Here is a 22,250-nt window from a genome sequence, read left to right as displayed (position 1 = left end):
TATTCCACATTAAATTTATTTATTATACTCCGTATCTAAAAACAAAAGTGAGAACTATTGTTGTATGTATATAACAAAGTAGAACAAAGTAAAAAAAATAATTTCCTCATTATATAGTGTATAGTTGTGTACAGTAATTTGATACTAGAAATTCAGATGTACTCCCTCCGTCCCGGTCAATTGTTGTCCTTTTATTTTGGCACAAAGACCAAGAAAAGAGGAGAAGGCCAATAATTAAATGATAAGTGGAACAAATTGAATGAGAATGATCAAATTACTCATCAAACTCATTCTTAAAATAGAAAGGACAACAAATGACTGAGACACCCAAAAATGGAAAATGACAACAAATGACCGGGACAGAGGGAGTATCTAAGAATTGAGAACCTGAACCCCAACCCTATTCAACCCGATTCAGATGTTTATTATTGTATACTGACCGTTATCTCCAAATAATTTGATAACCACCCGCATGAAAATGATATGAACCCAAAATAACCTAACCAAACTCAAATTCTTGCAAACCCAAACATCTAACCTGAATTAACCTGACCAAACCCAAATTTTTGGTACATATGTACAACTATATATTATAAAGTTAAGTATGTAAGAAGCTCATGGTACATGGTAATATGGTACGTAAAAGTTGTTGATAGTCTAACTCAAAATCGCCAACCTTGTCGCATATATAAATAATAGAGCCTTTCCAGTTCTCATGTCCCATTTCATTTGGGCTACCACTTAAGTTGACATTCATCATTTCATCACTCTCTTACTCTCTCTTTGTTATACTTTTGTCCCCCTTCTTTCCTCTCTCTTAATTCCTCTAATTATATAACTAAGCATTTTTTTAATATGATCATCAAACCTTAATTACTTTTCTTAGATTCCTATTATTATTTTTTTAATAATTTTGTTGGTCCACATATGTAAATTAGTCCATCATATTTTTGTACGATTGTCTAGTGCTGATTAACGCGTAAAATTCATAATAGTAATAGTAACAGTAATAATAATATGAATATATCAGTTAATGGGCAATCGAGGATACCTCCAGGGTTTCGATTTCATCCAACAGAAGAAGAACTTTTACAATATTACCTAAGAAAGAAGGTTGCTAATGAGAATATTGACCTGGACGTGATTTTTGAAGTTGATCTTAACAAGCTCGAACCTTGGGACATTCAAGGTATGTGTACTTTTTATTACTCGTATCAACTTGTTTTGGATAAAACCGTCTAATAATAATTGACTAATGAATCGTTTACACGTGTGTTTCACATTTTATTGTGGATGTATTGTGATATGGTGCAAGTAACTAAATTTTGCCTAGCTTTATATATATTAGTATTACTATTACTTGTACTAAATTTTGTGTTAAAACATTTTCTTGATTTGCATTATTATGAGTAATTATGATTTTTTTTTCATTATTAGGTCCTAAATTATGATTGTATAAGTCTCTGTCATAAGGAATTTTGAATTCTTATATTAAAATCTTGTAAATCCAAGCTTAGGATCCTTATTACTCACTCAACATTTTCTTCATTCTCTGAAAGCGCCTAGCGTACATCGATCCATATCCAAATAATATACTCCAAGCTACTTGAACATTTCAATTTCATTATGCATGCTTTGATTATTTCTTACTAATTATGTCATGCACGCATAATAATATATTCCGAGCTCTTTATTCTTTTTTTCTTTTAATTTGCTATGAAACGTATGTATCTAGTGATTATGATTAAAATCGAGTTATTTTCAGAAAAGTGCAGAATAGGGACAACTCCACAAAATGATTGGTACTTTTTTAGCCACAAAGACAAGAAATACCCTACTGGAACAAGGACAAACCGAGCCACGGTGGCCGGTTTTTGGAAAGCAACCGGCCGAGATAAGGTGATACATAGCAATGGTAGAAGAATTGGGATGAGGAAGACACTTGTTTTCTACAAAGGAAGAGCTCCCCATGGTCAGAAGTCTGATTGGATTATGCATGAATATCGGCTTGATGAATGCTCCACCATTAACAATGACACCTATGTAAGTATTGTACATACTCTATTTCCTATGATTAATATTTGGAAAGATAGTACAATAATAATCCATATAATAGATAATTTATAAGTTACAAAAGAATAATTTGTTTAGGCATGTTTTTTCTGCTAAAAAGAGATGAATCGAACTGAACTAATCAAATGATAAATGGAACTGAGCTAAAATAAATGGAATTGTGTTATACATAAATGGACTGGCTTGAATTGAACTGAAATGAGCTGAAATTAAGCCAGAAATTAAACAACATGCCTTAGTGAATAAATAAACGTATTTAACTTAAAAATATTCTAATTTATATGAAGTAATATTTAACGTGCGACGGTTTTATAAGAACGGTTTTTTTTAATGTGTGAATAAGCTTAATACAAAAAGATTTATAAGAAATTCTCATCAGAAATGCAAGTATAAATTTACTGTTACCATAATTAATGAGAATATCTTATAAATCTTTCCATAATAAGCATATTAATGTGTACTCTTAGGACACACGTTAAAAAAACTCCATTGAGTCGCCTTTTTTTTTTGTGGTCGATAGTATTCTTACATACAAAAGAATTAATTATTTAGGCCATGTTTTTTCTGGCTAAAAAAAGCTGAATCGAACTGAACTAAATTGAATGAGGCCGAGTTGAATTGAAATGAACTAAAATAAAGTCAGAAGAACATACCATAGTGAATAAATAAGCATATTTAACTTAAAAGTACACTAATTTATACGAAATATTATTTTAACATGAGATAGCTTTATAAGAAATCTATTGAGTCGCTTTTTTGGTGTACGTTAGTACATCCAAAATCAGTGGTGAAGTCAAGATTTGAAGTCAGCGGGACAAGAATTTTAAAATTTTCAAACACCAGCGAGTACAAGCGCCCCTACTAGCCCCCTTACGCTCCACCACTCACCAAAACAAATAGTTGTATTGAGTATTAAGTACTAATCCGTATGTTGTTGTTTACAGATATAGATTTGATTGTGGTCTGAACTTTATGGATTCTCTTGTCGTTTGCTGCCTTTCAATTGAAGTTCATCATGAAATTAGTTTAATTTCAGAGAACCAAATGATTAGAAAATCCATCAAATAATTAAAGTGGCTAGCTTGAAAGTAAGAAGCTGATTTGTTAAGGTTGAACACTTAAACCTTAATACGACTTAGAAAGTAAGAATAAAATAAGCAAGTTGGAAATAATGAACACCTAATATTTTTCTATATATCTTGCTATGATTTTGAAATGGCAAATTTAATTATTTTTGAGTTCACTTAAGGCGTAAAGGCAAAATTAACACGAGTCATTTTCAGACATTTAAACTTAACGAATCTAAAATATCAAATATTAATCGATTTGACACACAACAATAAGTCATATTTTATAATTAAAATTCCGGATCATCGTTAAATGATAAAAGTCGAATGCAAGTTACATGGTTACAATAGGGTTGAAAAATACCCTTCAAATTCATGTTATTACGGAGTACAAGTTCAATTTTCTAACGACAATAAATGACATATACAATTAAGTAAATCAATTGTTGTTACTATCACATAAGAATTTCATTCCACGAATATTATTGAATTGTGATTTAAGAATTTTCCTTATTTACGAAGATTTATACAAGTTTGGTCTCAATTATTTTCCGCTCATTAATAAAATGAATAAATATTTACTTACCTTATGCATGTATCTATCTATGAAGGTAACAAACCATGGTATGAGTAATGGAGAATTCACACAAGAAGAAGGATGGGTGGTTTGTAGAATATTCAAGAAGAAAAACCACATCAAAACCCTAGATAATTCCTCCATCAACAACAACACATCAAACATGACAATTGATAATCAATCACATTATTCAACCATACTTGATTCACCAAGTGATGACAATGATCTTGAAGACAATGATCAAGGGGCTCTTGAGCAAATATTTCAAACCCTAGGGACCCCTCAAAATAAAAATAATATTATTACAAGGTCCACTTTTCATAACATTGATAATAAATTCATAAAACTCCCAAGTCTTGAGAGCCCAAACTATAGCACCTCCCAACTATCACCAAGCTTCTACCAACCCATGCACCTTCAAAACGACGTCGTTTTGGACGTGAAAGAGTCGGAAACCGAGCTCGGTAGTGGTTGGGCTGCCCTTGATAGACTTGTTGCAACTCACCTAAATGGTCACACTACTATAGACACCATGGCATCAATCTTCACATCATCATCATCATCCACCGCCGTCGATCTTCACCATGGTCATGATGCTAACATACAATTACCATGCTTGAGATCATCATCATCATCAGGAAACAAAATTTACCATCATGTCCCTACTAATAACAATAATAATAATGCCCTAGATAATTATAATCTATGGAGCTTCACAAGATCATCCTTGCCAATTGACCCGTTATGCCACGTGTCAGATGTTGGTATATAACGGTTGTTAGGAGTGATTATGAATTTATGATTCTATTTACTTTATCATGCATGTTACCATGGTAGTTGTTAAGGTCAAAAGGGTCATCATAAGGTTAATTATTATTACGGTTTTTATAACGTGTGTTAAGGGCTCATATTAAGTACCTGAATGTAGGAATACCTTATGAATCTTCTACATATAGGGTTTTAATGTGTACCCTAGAGAAACACGTTTGAAAAACTGTTATTATTTTTATTATCTTGTGGTTAATTAAAATACACTTGTACGTATCCCCCGATAAAAACGTGACAAAATGATACGGAGTATAATGTAAGATATATATACATATAATCGATAGGACATACTTGTACGTATACCTGTGTGTGGGTTGACATGTGCCCTGAAGTTATTGTGGATATTGTATCTTCTGATTTTATTGTATCTTCTGATTTTATTTAATTCCCCTATATATATATATATATAAAAAAGATACTTTCTCTGTTCCGGTTATTTATTGTCCTTTTTTATTTTTGCTTGTCTTTGTCATTTGTTGTCATTTCTATTTTAAGAATGAATTTGATGAGTAATTTGATCATTCACACTCAATTTATTCCAGCCACTTATCATTTAGTAATTGACCCCTCCTATTTCCCTGATCTTTGTGCCAAAACCAAATGACAACAAATGACCGAGACGGAGGAAATATATATGTGTGTAAAGTGCGTTATGATTATAATATAGAGAGGCGCGCCAGAAGTATAGTTTTGAATAATGGACCTTTATAATGTTCATGCAATGTAATTTGTTGGTAGGGTTAATAACGATGTCTTAAATTATTATGCGCCTGGTGGTTGGTATCATCTTATCGAGCATAAAGTTTGAACTTTTTCATATGTCAAAAGTTTCATTCATGAAAACATAAGGTTGACTTGGTATCAGTGGCGAATCTAGGATTTCTAGAATGGGGGTGTTTAATAATATTTACACCAAAAAGGGTAACAGCAAAATGTCATTACTCGAATAACTCTCAATACAATTTACGCTAAGGGCGTAGGGGCAATAAAATACGGCAAGTTCTCTCACGTTGAAAACTATGTAGTACACCATTACATTCAACGTTGATATGACCATTATACTGACTTACTCCCTCTGTCTAAGTTAATAGTTTACCTTTACTTTAATTTCACCTTACAAAATAAAGCAAGTGTAAACTATTCACCAAGACAGAATGAGTACTACTAAAGAATACACACAAACAAGTACACAATCACTCGACATAATATAAAGAAATTAAAAATTCCGATTTTTCAGACCTTCAACCCGAGAGGCTTTAGTACATAAGTAATTATAATTAGGGACGCTCTCACGTCGTAAGACGGTTTATTTGTATAAAAATTACTCTTTCATCGATACTAATAAATTAGTCAAATTTAATAGAAAATGATCGTCTCGTGTTATATATTCTAGAATTTGTATTAGTATATATACTCCGTAATTATAGAGAATTCTTATATAAAAACTTTTTTCTCATTTCTTAAGGAATTCCAATACAAGTACAAATTCATTTTCATCTATGTAACATTAAATAAGTGGCATAGTGGTTGGTTATTCATTCAATTAGCAACAATGCCAAGGTTCAATTCTCCCAAACTACATTTTGCTGACAATTTTAAATAAAAAAATTTAACCAAAATGTCAAACTACATTTTGCTGACAATTTTAAATAAAAAATTTTAACCAAAATGTATATGAAGTAAGAATTGAACACGAGACCTTCAATTACATAGAGCATAATTCTTACCACTGAACCACATTATGTATTATGCTTGTTAAGGGCGCTTAAAATATTTATTTGTAGGTTTGCAATTTTTTCCCCTAAACTATTAATTTTTTTTTTTTTATAAATTAATGGGGGTGAGGGTTCACCCCCATCACCCCCTATAGATCCGCCACTGCTTGGTATAGTAATGTCGATAATTAATCGGTCTAAAACGGATGCATTATAAACAATAATTCAGTAAGAGACAAGTTCAAGATTACTCTTTCTTTTTATTTCGCTATTCATGCAAAAACAAATGGTCCAACATTATGATATAGAGTAAGATTATTTTAGCATTAATCCCATGCTAGCTTGAACTTTTACTCGTCCTTGATGTAAAACCGGCCAAGACCACAATGAAATGTAAAACAACACGAGCTCAAACAAGTACGTTGTACGAGTACATGGCAAAATAAACTTAAGACGTTAATTTCCTCACATTAACTTTTATAACACGCATCTCATTTCTTCTTTTTACCTACAACATCTTTCCAGGTTTTTGCTGGTCCTAGGCTACTTCCAGTTAATATATTATACAACTGGTTGTATATACAACCTATTTAATGTAGATGAACTTTGTTATAAAGTTATCAAGCTATACTAACAAAATTATCGAGCTATGATACAAAGTTGTTGAGCTTAACAGGATAATTATTAAGCTCAATAACTTTGTAAAATAGCTCAATAACTTGTAAAATAGCTCCACATCTTTGTGTAATAGCTCAACAACTTTGAGGCGGTTGTATAATGCTACTATACAACTGGTTGTAGGATAATATTTGTGGGCTACTTCTCCCAATATTGCCTAGGCACCCTTAGAGGTGGCAATCGGGTCCACTCGGGTCGGTTACGGGTCGGGTTAAAGCGGGTCGGGTCGGTAACGGGTTCGGGTCGGTTTGGTTCATGTCAGGTCATCAACGGGTGGCACGTCGGGTCAGGTCATTAGCGGGTCAGTGTCGGGTTAGGTTATCAGCATATATTTTATCTTATATATTTAGTTTTAGATGGTAATTTATGTTTAAATAGTGGGTAGGTGTATTAATTGCAGTTTTAAGTGAAAATAATTAAGATGAATGTCAATTTGGTGTTATTTAAACCATTATTAAGCTAGTTTATTATCGCGTCATCTATCTGGTCGAGAAAATATCCGGGTCATGGGTCGGCTCGGGTCGGGTTCGGGTTGGAAAAAATAAGGCTGCTATCGATTATCAGGTCGGGTCGATTTCGGTTCACCCAATTTTCGGGTTGTATCGAATCGGGTCGGGTTAGCTTTTGCCAGCTCTAGACACCCTTTCAAATGTTCACCTAAGCGGGTATTTCATGAGCAAATATCAAACATGACAATTGATCAATTACATCAAAACCACATCAACGTAATAAATGATGTGCATAAAAGCAAATTAAGTGTAGAGATTTGTTTTAATGAGAATTAATTATTTTATTCGACCTTCATAGTATTGTGTCAAATTTGACATATTTGTAGATATCGCGTATAAGTTTTTATTAACGAAATGATCTATTTTGCAATAACATGTTATGGAACATAGTCTCCAAAATTAACAAAAAAGGGATAATTATTCAAATAAAGAAATTGACAATGTGAAATAGACTTGGTCTCTTACCTAGGGTTCAATCTTTTGCCGCATAATGGAGTTCTTTCTTTGCCTTGAATCCCGTAGTCAAAATGAAGGAAAACGACATAAACATGGAACGTATTTAATGTTTGTTAAGTGATCTTTATATTTGAGCAAAACAAGCACTTGATGCAACATCACCTAAAATGTCTTATGTTTAATTACATATGGTATGATAAAATTTCGCCTATGTACTGGTTTTTAGAAGTATTGAGTTGTTATTGTTTGCCTTATTCATGTTCAAGTTGTTTTGTTTAGAAAATTTGATTTGTATGAAGACCGATTATGGAAGGGCTGTATTAAAACTGTCATAAGTCGAGTTGTAGAAATGATATTGCCATGATTCCGATTTGAAGTGATAGCTTGTCTTCTTACGATTCTAACGATAGGTCACACGTGGTTAAGACGGAGGTATTGTGGACAATAAGTCATAAAATTGAATTCCTCCTCTTTATTACAATGCGACTAGCGGACTAAATGCGCTTCCTTAGACTAAAAAAAAAAAAATCAATGGAACACCACAGAAAATGAAAAAACTTAGCTTGACAAGAGGAGAATAAACAGTTTTTAATGATAAATTTATACTCCCCCTATTCTAAATAACTCTCCCTATTTCCTTTTTTGTCTATTCACAATACTCTCCTCATTTCCTTATTTGGCAAACATTTATATTTATTTTAATCACCTCACCCTACAACAATATCTCACAATACTCATACTTTATCTTATTTTAATCACTTTACCCCACAACAATCCTTATTTTAATCACTTTACCCCACAATAATACTTATTTTAATCACACAATGCCTTCCCTCTCTCCAATCTCCTACCCCACTCCAATACTTTATCATATAATACTCCCCTCCCTTAATTCTCGTGCCCTCCATGAAAGGGGAGAGTTATGTAGAATAGGAGGGAGTATAATTGATAATACCGATTCAATTACATTCGTAAAAAAATGAATTAGGGTTTTGCCAAAATGCTTTAAAAAAAAAGACAATCGTGTTTTGATTATATTGTAAGGAGATTTATTAAAAAAAACTTATTGATTCTAATTAAAATTGTATTATACATTCGAACATTTTATTACTCTCTATATCGCGGTCATTTGTTTACCTATTCTTGTCATCTAATAGCCATAATCACAAATAGTCTGATCCCCACCCCTTTCATTAGTCTTTGTGCTAAAAGTAAAGGTAAATAAATAACTCGGAATAAAAGGACTATATGTCTTAACTTTTAGTTCCATTCGAGTACTGGTTGTGCCATTGCTTCATAGTCAGTTAGCCATTTTATAAGCCCAAATGAGTTCTCATATCGACATGATTCAGTGCTAGATGGGAAAGTCACAATTGTACATGAGAATTTGGATTTATAAGGATATGTATTGAAAATTAGTTTAGACCCGTGTAATTCTTGCACGATATATATAGATTGTTATCTTTTACTCCGTAGTATACCATTTTTAGATTTTCAACTAGCTTATTATTTTTTTTTTCACATTTCTCATACTTGAATAAGGATTTAAGAAAAAAAATGAAACTAAAAACTAATCAAAAGAGTTAACAAACATTCTGAGATTTGTATTTTAGTGAATAAAAAGAGTTGACTAATCACTTTATAATTTTAACGTTCTTTAATAATTTTTTTGTCATAAAATTAATAATAATAGTGTATTCTGTTTTTTTTTTTTGGATATTCTACATGGCACCCCTCAATTTTTCGACTTTCTACAAGGTACCCCTACACTTTTTAAAACATACATGATACCCCTAATTATTGTCATTATCACTAAGTGTACCCCTAAACTTTATTTTCCGTCAATTAAACTTAGTTTTAGGCGTTAATGTAATACCCGCCCTTTTAGGGACCCGTTGACCAGCATTGACCGACCTTTGGAGCAGTAATACTCCTTAGGAATACGTACCCAAGTTACCTTGTGTCTTGAGTTGTGGGTGGTACTCGATAGAGTAGAGGCTACTCGATCGAGTAGCTTGGATACTCGATCGAGTAGGGGCCACTCGATCGAGTACGTTAGTTACTCGATCGAGTAGCGTCTTTTCAGCGAGGGTTTATAATTGTGTTTTCTTAAAACCGCAAATCATTTCCGCCTCTTTCTTCTAAACCTTAATGGCGTCTCTTCCTCCTTCCTTCACCACATACCTTCCATGGGAGCCTTTGAAGGTCCTTATGCCATAGGAGTGCGTAGCTTGAGTCGGGTAGCGGTCCTTTGCCAGATTTCCTCATATAGGTATGTCGTCATCATCATCCGTGTCTTTGTGTTTTCAGTTAGGGTTAGAATGGTAGTGATAGATGATTGTATTGTGTGTATAGGTGTTGCTTGATTGCTGGGTCTTGCGTGTGTGGACATGGAGTCGTTGCAATCGCTTAAAGGTAGGTTCACCTACTCAGTTTCTGTGGTTGGTCTAGTGTGTCGGTTGTTGTGTCGTGTTTGTGGTGGTGTTGTTGTTGTGAGTGTGGTAGAGTATATGCGGTAATCGATTGGTGTATACAGATTGTTGGTTGTTGTTGTATTGCAGCTGTCTGTGATTGATTGTCTCTGGTTCTCGATGTGCGTCCTCGGCTGAGCGGAGTCACTTGCGGGAGTGGCTTCACGCCCTAGTTTCGCCCTCCGTGGAACCCGCCACGAGAGGGGATGTGCACATTAATGGGACGGGGTTATCGCTCGATATGGTGAGTGGGGCTTAGGTGAAAACGGCTGCGGTCCCCCACTGGCAGGGCTGGTCCAGAGGACGGTCGGTGACGGAGATTGATTAGAGTGGTTGTGACTGTGGGCGAGCTTGGTTGTGGTTGTTATAGTTGGTTATGTTTGCCGTGTCTTATCTCGGTTACTGATCTTGTGTGATTTGTCTTGTTTGTTTTGTTGTGTCTGCCGTGATCCCTTATGGTGAGCAGTCAGTCTTAGCAGGTGTTGTCTTGGATGATTGTTGGAGTCCGGGCTGGGATGAGTCCTCACGAATTATGACAGGAAGTAGGATATAGTGATGAGTTGTATCTTTCTTTTAACAGTTTGGGTGTAACACTTGTAAAACAGTTTAACGTTCTTTTATTGACCTTTGATGATTACTTTCCTCGGGCAACCGAGATGGTGATGTCCTTATATGCTAGGGAAGGTCTTAGTAAGGCTCCTTGGTATATGGGGGTGTCACAGTTAAGTGATTACTTAAACGCGTAACCAAGCTTGTCATTTATCATTCCATGACATAAGGACTCTATTAGGCTCAATATCCATCTTTAGACGTGATAATTTGGCAGGGAATCAATAAATTTTCCGTCAAATTTTTTTTAGCCCTTATATATCAATAACTATTATGATCGAGATGGATATTGAGCTTAATAGAGTTCTTATGTCATGGGATAATAAATGACATGCTTGGTTACGTATCCAAGTCATCACTTAATGCCTAAAACCGAGTTTAATTGACGAACAATAAAGTTTAGGGGTACACTTAGTGATAATGACAACAATTAGGGGTACCCTGTATGTTTTAAAAAGTATAGGGATACCATGTAGAAGTCGAAAAATTAAGGGGTACCATGTAGAATATCCTTTTTTTTGGGGGTTTTCTATATGGTATCCTTGTGTTTTTTCGATTTCTATATGGTATTCCTTCTTTTTTTCAAAAACATCAATGGTGCCCCTGAAGTCCTTTACTTATTCTACACCACGACCCTAAGTTTAAATTTCCGTCAAATTTTCCGTTAGTTCTAACTTTCTATCTAATTCATGTTGTTTATCCAACAATCTTCATCTTCCTCCTTATCAATCTTCATCTTCTTCCCCATATCTTAATTTTTTTGCTCTTGTTTTCATATTTTTTTAGCCATTTATTTATTTTTCTCATTTTTTTAACTTATAAACTTATATAATTTCTCTCACATTCTTCTTTATTTTCTATGTCTTTCAATTAACAAGCCCTTCAAAAAAGTAAAATTGTAATCTCATCTTATTTCTTACATAATTTTATTTCTAAACTTGCCAAGGGTTTATTTATCCCAATTTGTATGAAATTTCTATTTACCATTGAAGGAAAGGTCTTCGAATTCAAATCTCAAATTTGCGGGTGAAGTGTTAGGAAGTTTGATTTTTAAGAGAAGTTATTGAGGGTCAAGGACGAGTATTTGGGTGATTGTGGGATGCGTAAATGAGTTTTTTTTGTTATAGTTATTTTCATGGTGACTTGTTCATTGATGGCCATGGTGGTGGTATGGTGTGAATTCGGAAGAACACCATTAAACATGGTTAATGAAAGCTGGGTTTGTAGATGTGAAAGAAGCCACAAATGTACTTAATGGAGTAATTGACGGAACATATAATTGAAGGTCACGGAAATTATTACTATTAGACTTTAGGGGTACATTGATATTTATGAAAAAAAGATGGGTACCAAGTAGAAATCGAAAAAATACGAGGATACCGTATAGAAAAACCCTTTTAATAAAAAAAATTACAATCCTAATAATAATTAAGTAAAATAATTTTTAGTTAATTTGTATGCATAAATCTACATAATAGGCATTTATTACAATTATTATAGTTTCCTTATTTAGAAGGATTGTACTTTTTGAAGATTTCTTTTCCTAGTTGTAAAAATTGTCCTTGTTAGGTACAAATTCATGTCCTCATTGATAGTGAAGTGAAAAATTTTCAATACCCAAAACGGATAATATCGTACTATTATAGATCATGGACAATGACGCAGTAGGGGCGTAACATGAGATATCGATGCTTCCGGAAAACAAGTGGTATCAGAGCCCAAGGCCAATTTGGGCTAGACACAAGAAGAAAAATCGAGTCAAGATTTGAAGATGTCGTACACTGTATGACATGCATGGAATTCCTAAATCTCGAAAGATAGCTTAAATGTTCACGAAATACAACATGGGTCTCACGAAGGTGAGACAGGGTCATCCAAGAGAATACTGTCAACGACTCGGTGTAATGAGATGAGGCTTAACAGAGATAACAAAAAGCGACGATCCATGATAAGTCCAAAGGCGGCCGAGGGTGAGGCACTGGATACAGACACAGTCTAAAGTATATTGGATGTAAAGAAGTTTGGTACGCAAGTGTAGCACAAGTCTTGTAAAGCAAGGGACACATGAACCCTAGTAAGACACATGGTGTGTTAGTTAAGGAGAAGGTTATCAAGAATTGGTGATGTTAAGGGTGTCGAGAAGTTGGGGTTGTAGGATGTGAGAAGTTCTCCATGATAGTCAAGGTCCGAGTTAAGATGATGGTCCTTGGTTTGAGGGGAGGGTTGTTAGGGTGCAAACTCGTGTCCTACATTGGTAGTGTAAAAGTGAAAATTCATTTTTATAAATGTTCACATATAATAGTACGAGACCTTCTGAAAAAGAGGCCAAGAGTAAATCCCTGAGTGCTCGACCCAAAGAAGGCAATATCATATTATCATGGATCGTAGATAGCGACGCAGCAAAGGGCCAACGTGAGATATTGACGTTTCCGCATAACAATCCTGGTGTAAGTTGTAACTCTGATACGATTAGTGGTAATATTTAGTGCATAGTTCTATCTCGAACCCGTGCTAATAACGAAGAGATTGGAGCACAACCCTCCATCGCCAATTTGAAATACACTCTCGAATTCTGTACACGAACTGATCAGGAATGATCAAAAGTTTGCAGCAGTTTTTATTTATTTCGAACCTCAGTATTATTCTTTAATTAATACATTGGCCTATTCAATCTCTATAGGACTTCAATAGGAGTTGAGATTACCTGTCTGAGTTTTGTGTCTCATCTCCTATTCCAGTGTTTTTATCTTGTGATACATCATCATTCACAATTCACATAATAAAATTGATAGCAATTTCTCTTAAATAAATGATGTATCACAAGGAGAGCATAGTGGGACACAATATTGGACACAAAATGGGATAGAGAATCCGCTCTCCTCGAATAGGGCCATCTTTCAGGTCACACAAATTATCTCCTAAAGATATTATTCGCTAAATTAAGGAAGGAAATAACCACTAATCTTTGAGATCTCGCTTTTGTAGCAAGAAACGTGCACCTAGAGTTTTATTTTGTATCAAACTCCTAAAAAAAAGAAAAAAAAAACATCATGCATCAATTACTATCACAATTTTTTCTATGGTGCAAAAGAGCGGCGAATCCCGAAAATAAACTTGATTAATACAATGAGGTTGAATTGATTTGAGTAAAACCAATCAGGTGATCGATGGGGCTATATTGACAGCAAACGGACGAAAAGAAATAAAAAAGATGATGTGATTAAAAGAATGATTAAACTGAGAAAATAGAGAGATTAGACAGAGAAGTAGCAGTAAGATTCCCTTTAATCTTATCGTCTAATATGGTGGATTAATCCCTTTAATGTATAAGGGGGATTAAATGTGTTATATCGTGATTGATGTCTCATTTTACGGACTTTTGGTACGATAATGTTGAGACATACTATATATTAAATCCAGAAACCAAGGGACTTCAATGTAATTAAAGAAAGTTATACAAATTAATTATACTATATAGTTTTAAATTAATAGCACCGCGTGATGGACCCGATTAAGGGATCCCAATGCAAATATTATATAGTTTGGGTTAAAATTAAATTATATAGAAGCTTGATAATTTTCCTAAACATTTGTAAGAAACTAAAACATGGTCAATTTCCTTAAAATAAAATAATTAATTAAGATGGTCAATTTCCTTAAAATAAAATAATTAATTAAGATGCTTGGTAATTTTCCTAAATATTTATAGAAGACTAGAAGATGGTTAATTTCCTTAAAATAAAATAATTAATTAGTATAAACATGCACACTTATGGTATTAATTATTATCATCATAAAATTATATTTTAAAATCTATGCAATTTTATTAAACTTTATTTTATTAGATGTATAGAGATGTTAATTATTTTACATACAAAAATATAATAAGTAGGTTATAAATAATTCAAGTTAGATTCCATAATATATAATATTGCATAATTCTTTCGATTTGATTTAATGCATATATGTAATATATTTATATTAATATATAATCCTATTAAAATTGCATGCCTAAATAGTAAAAGTAATTTCGTCAATAAAGAAAAGAATTGTAGTAACATTGGATATAAGTATATGATTTTTTTTTTGGTGAGAGGATATAGTTATATGATAGTAATCACTCATTTGAATAGTAAAAGTAACAATGTTATCAGCGAGATTAGTGAAAGTGATAGAAATAACAACGGGAGTAGTGAAATAATCAATATTAATGCGAAAATAGTGAAAGTAACAATAATTAGGCGGGCGTAGTGAAATTATCAATATTAATGCGGCAGTAGTGACAGTTAAAATAATTAAGGCAGGAGTAGTGAAAGTAACAATGATTACGGGCAAGTAGTGAAATGTTATTACGATTGTTTCATTAATAAGAGTAAAATATTAATAGCTGGAGTAGTGAATTTGTCTCAAAATTTATTTCATCGTAATTTTAGGATATGTCATAGAAAATATATTAATGATAAATTTATAGGTTATGCAACTTTAAGTAATTTTATTTAATGAAAAAAAATTAATGGTGAGTAGAGGTAGCCCGGGCGAAGCCGGGCACCAATACTAGTACACACTATTTTAGATCCCGTGCAATATATGCACGTTATTTATAAAATTTTACTTTTTAGTATACTACGTATTATTTATTAATTTTAAATTGACAATTCAGTTATTTTTTATATTTCTCATCACTTTATTTTGATTTGAGCAATAAAAATAAAAATTGTAAAAAGTCATAAATGAGTATTTTAATGAAAGTTATTTTTACGGAAAATTAATGATGTTATTTTTATAATATTTTTACTATTAACATTTTTTGTGCAACTTCTATCATTAAAAGTCAATGAAATTTCATCGTACAATTATTAAAAAAAAAAAAAAGTATACAGTTTTTATATCATATAATAATAGAGATAAATTTATGTAGAATGTGAAATAATGTAGAATGTTTTAAATATTAAATTTATTATATTCTAAAACTACTACGCTTTATTTTAGGAAATATGATTTAGGCGGGAAAATGAGAGTTTCACCTATATTTTTAGTAAATAGAGGATGTTTTGTAAAATACTGAGGTATATCGATAGCACAATATTATCGTACACCCCAGCTAATTATAAGCCTTAATTTTTATTTTGTTAAGATTTTACTTTATTATTTATGAGAAATTTAATCAATTTTAATTTTCTTATTAGGTAAAATGTACAATAACGTGGTACATTCTGTAACACCCCCATACTTAAAGTGCCTTACCAGGACTACTTAAGGCATGAGAATGCTACTATCTCGGTTATCCGAGGCAATGATAATCAAATGGACAATAACGAAACGTACTTAAATAGCAATAAAGTTTAAAGTGATACAACCAACTCCAAAACTGTTAAAACAAAATACAAAGGTTCTCAAAACTGTCAACTACTAAACAACTAAAAAGTGTTCGACACAGCGGAAGACTTCTAAAACAGCAATGTGGTGACTCATCCCAGCTAACTCATGCGCATCGTCTCATACCTGCTCAATAACGGCTCACCACCCCCGAATGGATCACCACAGTTTTTAAAACATTTAAACGGGGTCAGTACTAATTACATAAAAACAACAGCTGACATGAAACCACAATGTAAGCAACTGAAACACACAATCCCAATCTCCACAACTTTACCCTATCTCCACATATCTGACTACACACTAAAGCATATAGCCCTGCCAGAGTACCCATCACAACAAGTACTCCTCGCCGCCAGTGGGGGTCCGCAGCCGTTCCCACCTAAGCCCCGCTTGTAATACCCCCTCATACCAAGGTACCTTACCAAGGACTACCCTAGCATGAGAGACGGTTACCATCTCGGTTTCCCGAGGTTAGTATATCAAAGTTACCAATTCCAAACAACCTTTATTAAAGTATAAAGAGTTAGTGATTACATGATTTCAAAATCAAACCAAAGTATAACTCTGAAAGGTCTAACAACTACAAAGAATGCAAGCTAAGTTTCTTGACGGCGGAAGCTAGACTCGAGTGATGACTCCCCATGACTGTCTCATAGCTAAACATCTGCATTACCTGTCACAATCTGCTCACCATCCCCGAATGGATCACCGCAGGTTTTACAAAACAACAACGGAGTCAGTAACGTTCAATCAAGATAAGACAAACAATTAATGTAACCGGCTGATCATCCTCCACAGTAACTGACTACACACCGAAGTGTGTAGCCCTGCCGGATTACCCATCCCAACAAGTAATCCACTCCGCCGGTGGGGGACCGCAGCCCATCTAAATCCCGCTCATCAACGAGCGACGACCCTGTCCCTTAATGTGCACATCCCCTCCCGTGATGGGTTCCACGGAGGGCGAACTAGGGTGTGAAGTCACTCCCGCAAGTGACTTCACCACAATCAACACACACATCACAGTACCACAACATCACAACTGTCACAACACCACCGCCGTCACAACACAACCACATCACCATCATCACCACAACACCCATACTCCGATGATCAGCAGATAACAACAGTTACAATACAAACACAATCTTAAATCAATTAAGAGTAACTGAGTAGGGGAAACCCTGCCTTTTCGCCATTCGCTATGCTGCAAGCAATCATACAACATGCATAACAAATACCACATCGTCACCTACAACAATTATAATCAACAATCCCCAAATTAACCTAAATTAATAATTAGGGCAAAACCCTAAACACAATCTATTAACTGATTATAAAGCACCAAAGACTCACCAACGAAATCGAGACAAAAGACGGAAGTGTAGACTTGCGATCGACCAAATAGCCTTGAGAGTGATTAGGGTGATTAGAGAGGGAGAGATGAACATCGTTAGGTTTTGGTAAAAATAATTTAGAAACTGTAAACATAATTTATATAATCTCTAATCACCTTAACCAAACCACGAAAAATAACACCCGTTAGACCGGATACTCGGTCGTGTATACACTATACTCGACCGAGTATTCTCTACTCGGTCGAGTATTCATCATAATCGGCCAAGTGTTCCTCGGCAGTAGCCAAACAGATTCCACGATACACACTACTCGACCGAGTAGGCCATACACGGTCGAGTACCAGCCTATAAAATCCGTAGTATTATAGTCTTCCCTCCTTAAAAAGAACTTCGTCCCCGAAGTTCCAACCCAACCTATAAAACCTAGACACCTAACACTAAGTCCACCAACCACGCTTACTTCCACAACACGGCTCATGATAACATCTCAACTACAACATAGCCTCCTAATACTGACTCCATAATATTACCGAATAACCACAATATAAGTGTTGCCAACTCTGTATTACTTCATAACGCTCACTAATATCCCCAACCATCAAGACGGAATGTTACATTCTACCACCCTTAAAACGAACTTCGTCCTCAAAGTTTACTCACACACATAAACATCCTCACACAATCCGTTAACACTATCGAGTCTTAATCACACTTCTAAACATCATACTACTAAGAGCACTGCCATTACCTGTAATAAAATCGACCATCACACAAATCCATCCTTATTCTACACCAACACTCAAACTTCCAATTGCAACCCGTATGACCATCAAACTCTCTTGTCGCATCCTACTCCTCTTAAGATAAAAGTTACGTCCTCGTAACTCACTAATACTAGATCCTTTGCTATACCTCCCATAATCCTCATTACTATCGCATGACAACGATAACCCACTATAACCTCAACACCTACAACCATTCGTATATCCAGGACTCTCTTTCTCTAACAGTTCTCGTGCCTCCAATTATTTTGTACTCCCATAACATATTTCATAAAATTCTCAGTATAACCACTACTCCATCTCTTCTACATTATCACAAAACAACATACTTCTATATACATATACACTCATCTCCACAATCTTATCTCACAATCCTCAAGTGTTACACATACTCCTATTAGCTTCTCAAGTTCATCTCTTCTATTACCACCAAAACTCACCCTTGACTTGACATGATACTAAGTCCTAAAACTCCGTACTCCCTGTCCCAAGAAAAGGTGCTAAATCACCTGTAGTTTCAAGTTCAATACCACACATGTTCCACAATTTCTTTCCACAACTATGTCCACCAATGCCTCATCTAATACAAGATCAAAAGTACTCCAACAACCTCTTACAACTGTGTCCCATTAACAGAATATTACTTTACCATGACAACAACAGAACCATACCCAACTCTCTTTCATATCATACTCTATAAAAACCAATAGGGCCATACTCATACCGACACTGGTAAGAAACATCGGGAAACAACACAACAGTCTATATGCCCCGACCGACACTGACATGAAATAACAGTAAACAAACAACAATCTATGACAACACGAAAATACTCGTATCACAACACGAATTACCGTGTACAGTGCACAACAACCACATCGATAGCCATCACGACTTTTACAATCTCATAACACTGACTCAGCACAACTTTCTTGACCACAAGACTTTCTTAAACCTGCTCTACCAGATCACGACGCAGCATATTAGACGGGATCACAAATACCAACCTTATGAATATTATCCATACCATGACTCTTGAGGCCGGAACCTCACACCATTACTTACGGCTATCCTACATACACATAAATATAACATATGACGCGGAACACACATATAACGACTCATAACTATCACGCCACACCATTACTCATGAGGCCAGGACCTCACACAAAGTTTTACACACCTCATGGACCCATAATCGAATCTAACGAGCCAATTCCGATCACGTAAGTTACCACTTGATAATTAATACCTCTCATCCGAACTTAACTCAGGTGCCCTTCATAACATATTCTCTCATACATACAATTATCACCCCCGGCAAACGTAGCCATAACATCAGTACCCAACTTCCAGCGAACACCTCATATATCCACCTCTCGTACTCCCTCACAACCATACATATCAATCAATCTCCACAGAATCAACCCCATTAGGACAACTAACTTTCGTAATGTAACATCATCCTCAACCACTGGTGACAACAATACGACACCACCATCCTTCATGTGACCGCTCTCTCACTATCACTTCTTTACACAACAGTTTATTTCCTCTTTTGGTTGTTATCCCATATAACGAGCATCAGATCCATCAGCAAAATTTTCCTCAACATTATTCCCAATTATATCCTTTATTGTATCGTCACCTAACTCTCCACCAAAATCTCAGACCGTGCAAACACTTTACAAGCTTCTTATTCCCTTAATACCTCGAAACTCACGGCTAAGACGTTGTCCTGTACTCCTATATAACCATTAACTCACACCCTCTAATGAGGCTATCGTACATTTCCGTAATTTCCTACTTACTTCCATCCCTCTTTCCCCCTTTTCACGCAGAAATACCAAGTAATAATTCATCTCCTTCCTCTTTCTACCTAACTCTTTTGTAATTTGTTTATTTCCTCGTAGCTCCACAACCCTAATTCCATTAATTCATATCAATATCCTATCATTCTTTCTTATCATTTATCCTCTCTCATCTTGCTTCTCTCTCACCCTTGTCAGTTGTCACCATCAAGTCTACACACTAATGGTTACTCTTCAATTAGTCGTATCTCCCTTTCGTATCTCTAGAAAACCAAAAATTTACCTCATACCGATAATTTCCCAAGGAATTACATACTATGCTCACCTCTAGATATTCCAAATTCCCAAACTCGACCACTATCTACCCATCGCGGCATAACTCGATCTCACTATACACCATTCGTTTCCATCTCTCTATAGCGACCTTTTATCACATACATCCTTAGCCAACTCAATCCGAACCATCTCTCTCCATAAATCCTTACACATACCACTATGTCACTATTTATATCCCTCATCTCAATCTTTCATTCTCACGTTTCTTTACACTTACATCATCCTTGCCCATATATACTTACTTTTATATTACTCAACACACGACTATATCACTCACCATATCTCACAAAACATGCTCTTTACCTTGATTAGCTCATCATTCTTCCCTTTTCTTTTTCCACTATCTCTCACAACCACATTAACACATGTCTTCCTTATCCAACACATATCCCTCATAAGCCGGAATTCTCCCTATCATAGCATTTGGTAACTTACGTATCAAGACAATCACATATAAAAAAGAATGCGTTAAGACTCAAAACATACGTGTGCACATACCCCACGACTCAAAACAAATGTAATAACATAGCCACCGACTCAAAATGGTCGCCCACTGAGGTACTCGGTCGAGTACGTGGCATACTAGGCCGAGTACAGGGTACTCGGTCGAGTAATGAGACTTCTCGGCCGAGTTAACGACTCCAGAAGCTAAACGAAATTATCACAGAGAGATTATTCGGCCGAATATGGAATACTCGGTCAAGTATAAAAGATACTCGGCCGAGTAGGGACTACTCGGTTGAGTATCGGCGCAGTTCTCAGCACCGTCTAATTTTCGTAAAACAATCATATCTCACTCGTTACTTGGTCAATCTGGGCGTGTGACCTACCGTTAGAATTGTAAGAAGACAAGCTATCACATCCAATTGGAATTACAGCAATATCATTTATAGAACTCAACCTATGACAGTTTTAAGACAACCCTTCTGTAATCGATCTTCATACAAATCAAATTTTCTAAACAAAACAACTTGAACACGAATAAAGCAAACATTAACAACTCGATACTTCTAAAAACTAGTACATAAGTGAACTTTATCACACCCACATGAAAATTAAACACGACATTCATATATATAGACGCATGCCCTTAATCACATGCTACTACCAACAAACCAAACATTAACATCATTATGATCATATACACATGAACCACTACTATTTTGAAAGCCATGTATTAAACAGGTAACATGCTCGACATATATCATGCTCAAGATCTATCGTATTCAAATTCACAATTCATGTAATACCCCGCATTTTTATATAATTAATTAAATGGATATTATTATAAATTAATTATTATACAATTTATATTACTAATTATATCGTGATATTTGTTGAGTCGATAATTACGCTAAACTATCGTAAGTTAATTAAGACGGGTTTATATTGAATTCGAAAGGTGAGCTAAACAATTAAATATCGACCCATTTGAGCTGGCCCAATAACATGTCCAGCCCAATTACCCTAAACCTAATAACCCTAATTGTACGCTACCCAAAACAGCCTCCCTCAACCCGCCTCCCTCATTCACGCCTCCCCCCTTTCATCAACTTCAACTTCAACCCTCACGCAAAACGAGAGAGAAAGAGAGAGCAGGA

The 22,250-nt window shown here is 34.8% G+C and overlaps 1 protein-coding gene across 1 annotated transcript; it reads left to right on the top strand.

Moving 5' to 3' along the window:
• Positions 1–701: 701 nt before the first annotated feature.
• Positions 702–4,536, top strand: LOC141586210 (NAC domain-containing protein 43-like). Its single transcript, XM_074407369.1, has 3 exons — positions 702–1,189; positions 1,766–2,043; positions 3,752–4,536. Exons 1-3 carry the CDS (start codon positions 1,018–1,020, stop codon positions 4,487–4,489), a joined length of 1,188 nt encoding a protein of 395 aa, XP_074263470.1. The 5' UTR covers positions 702–1,017; the 3' UTR covers positions 4,490–4,536.
• The last annotated feature ends 17,714 nt before the right edge of the window (positions 4,537–22,250 follow it).

Source organism: Silene latifolia, chromosome 6 (genome assembly GCF_048544455.1).
Source record: "Silene latifolia isolate original U9 population chromosome 6, ASM4854445v1, whole genome shotgun sequence".
Taxonomy (NCBI): domain Eukaryota; kingdom Viridiplantae; phylum Streptophyta; class Magnoliopsida; order Caryophyllales; family Caryophyllaceae; genus Silene; species Silene latifolia.
Note: the sequence above shows the minus strand (reverse complement) of the source record. Positions and strands in the feature narration are given on the sequence as shown.

Bases quoted from the DNA above. Each gene is read 5' to 3' on its own strand.
- LOC141586210 (XM_074407369.1), top strand. From the start codon at position 1,018: ATGAATATATCAGTTAATGGGCAATCGAGGATACCTCCAGGGTTTCGA. The intron at 1,190-1,765 runs GTATGTGTACTT...AGTTATTTTCAG, and splicing joins CGAACCTTGGGACATTCAAG to AAAAGTGCAGAATAGGGACA. The intron at 2,044-3,751 runs GTAAGTATTGTA...CTATCTATGAAG, and splicing joins CCATTAACAATGACACCTAT to GTAACAAACCATGGTATGAG.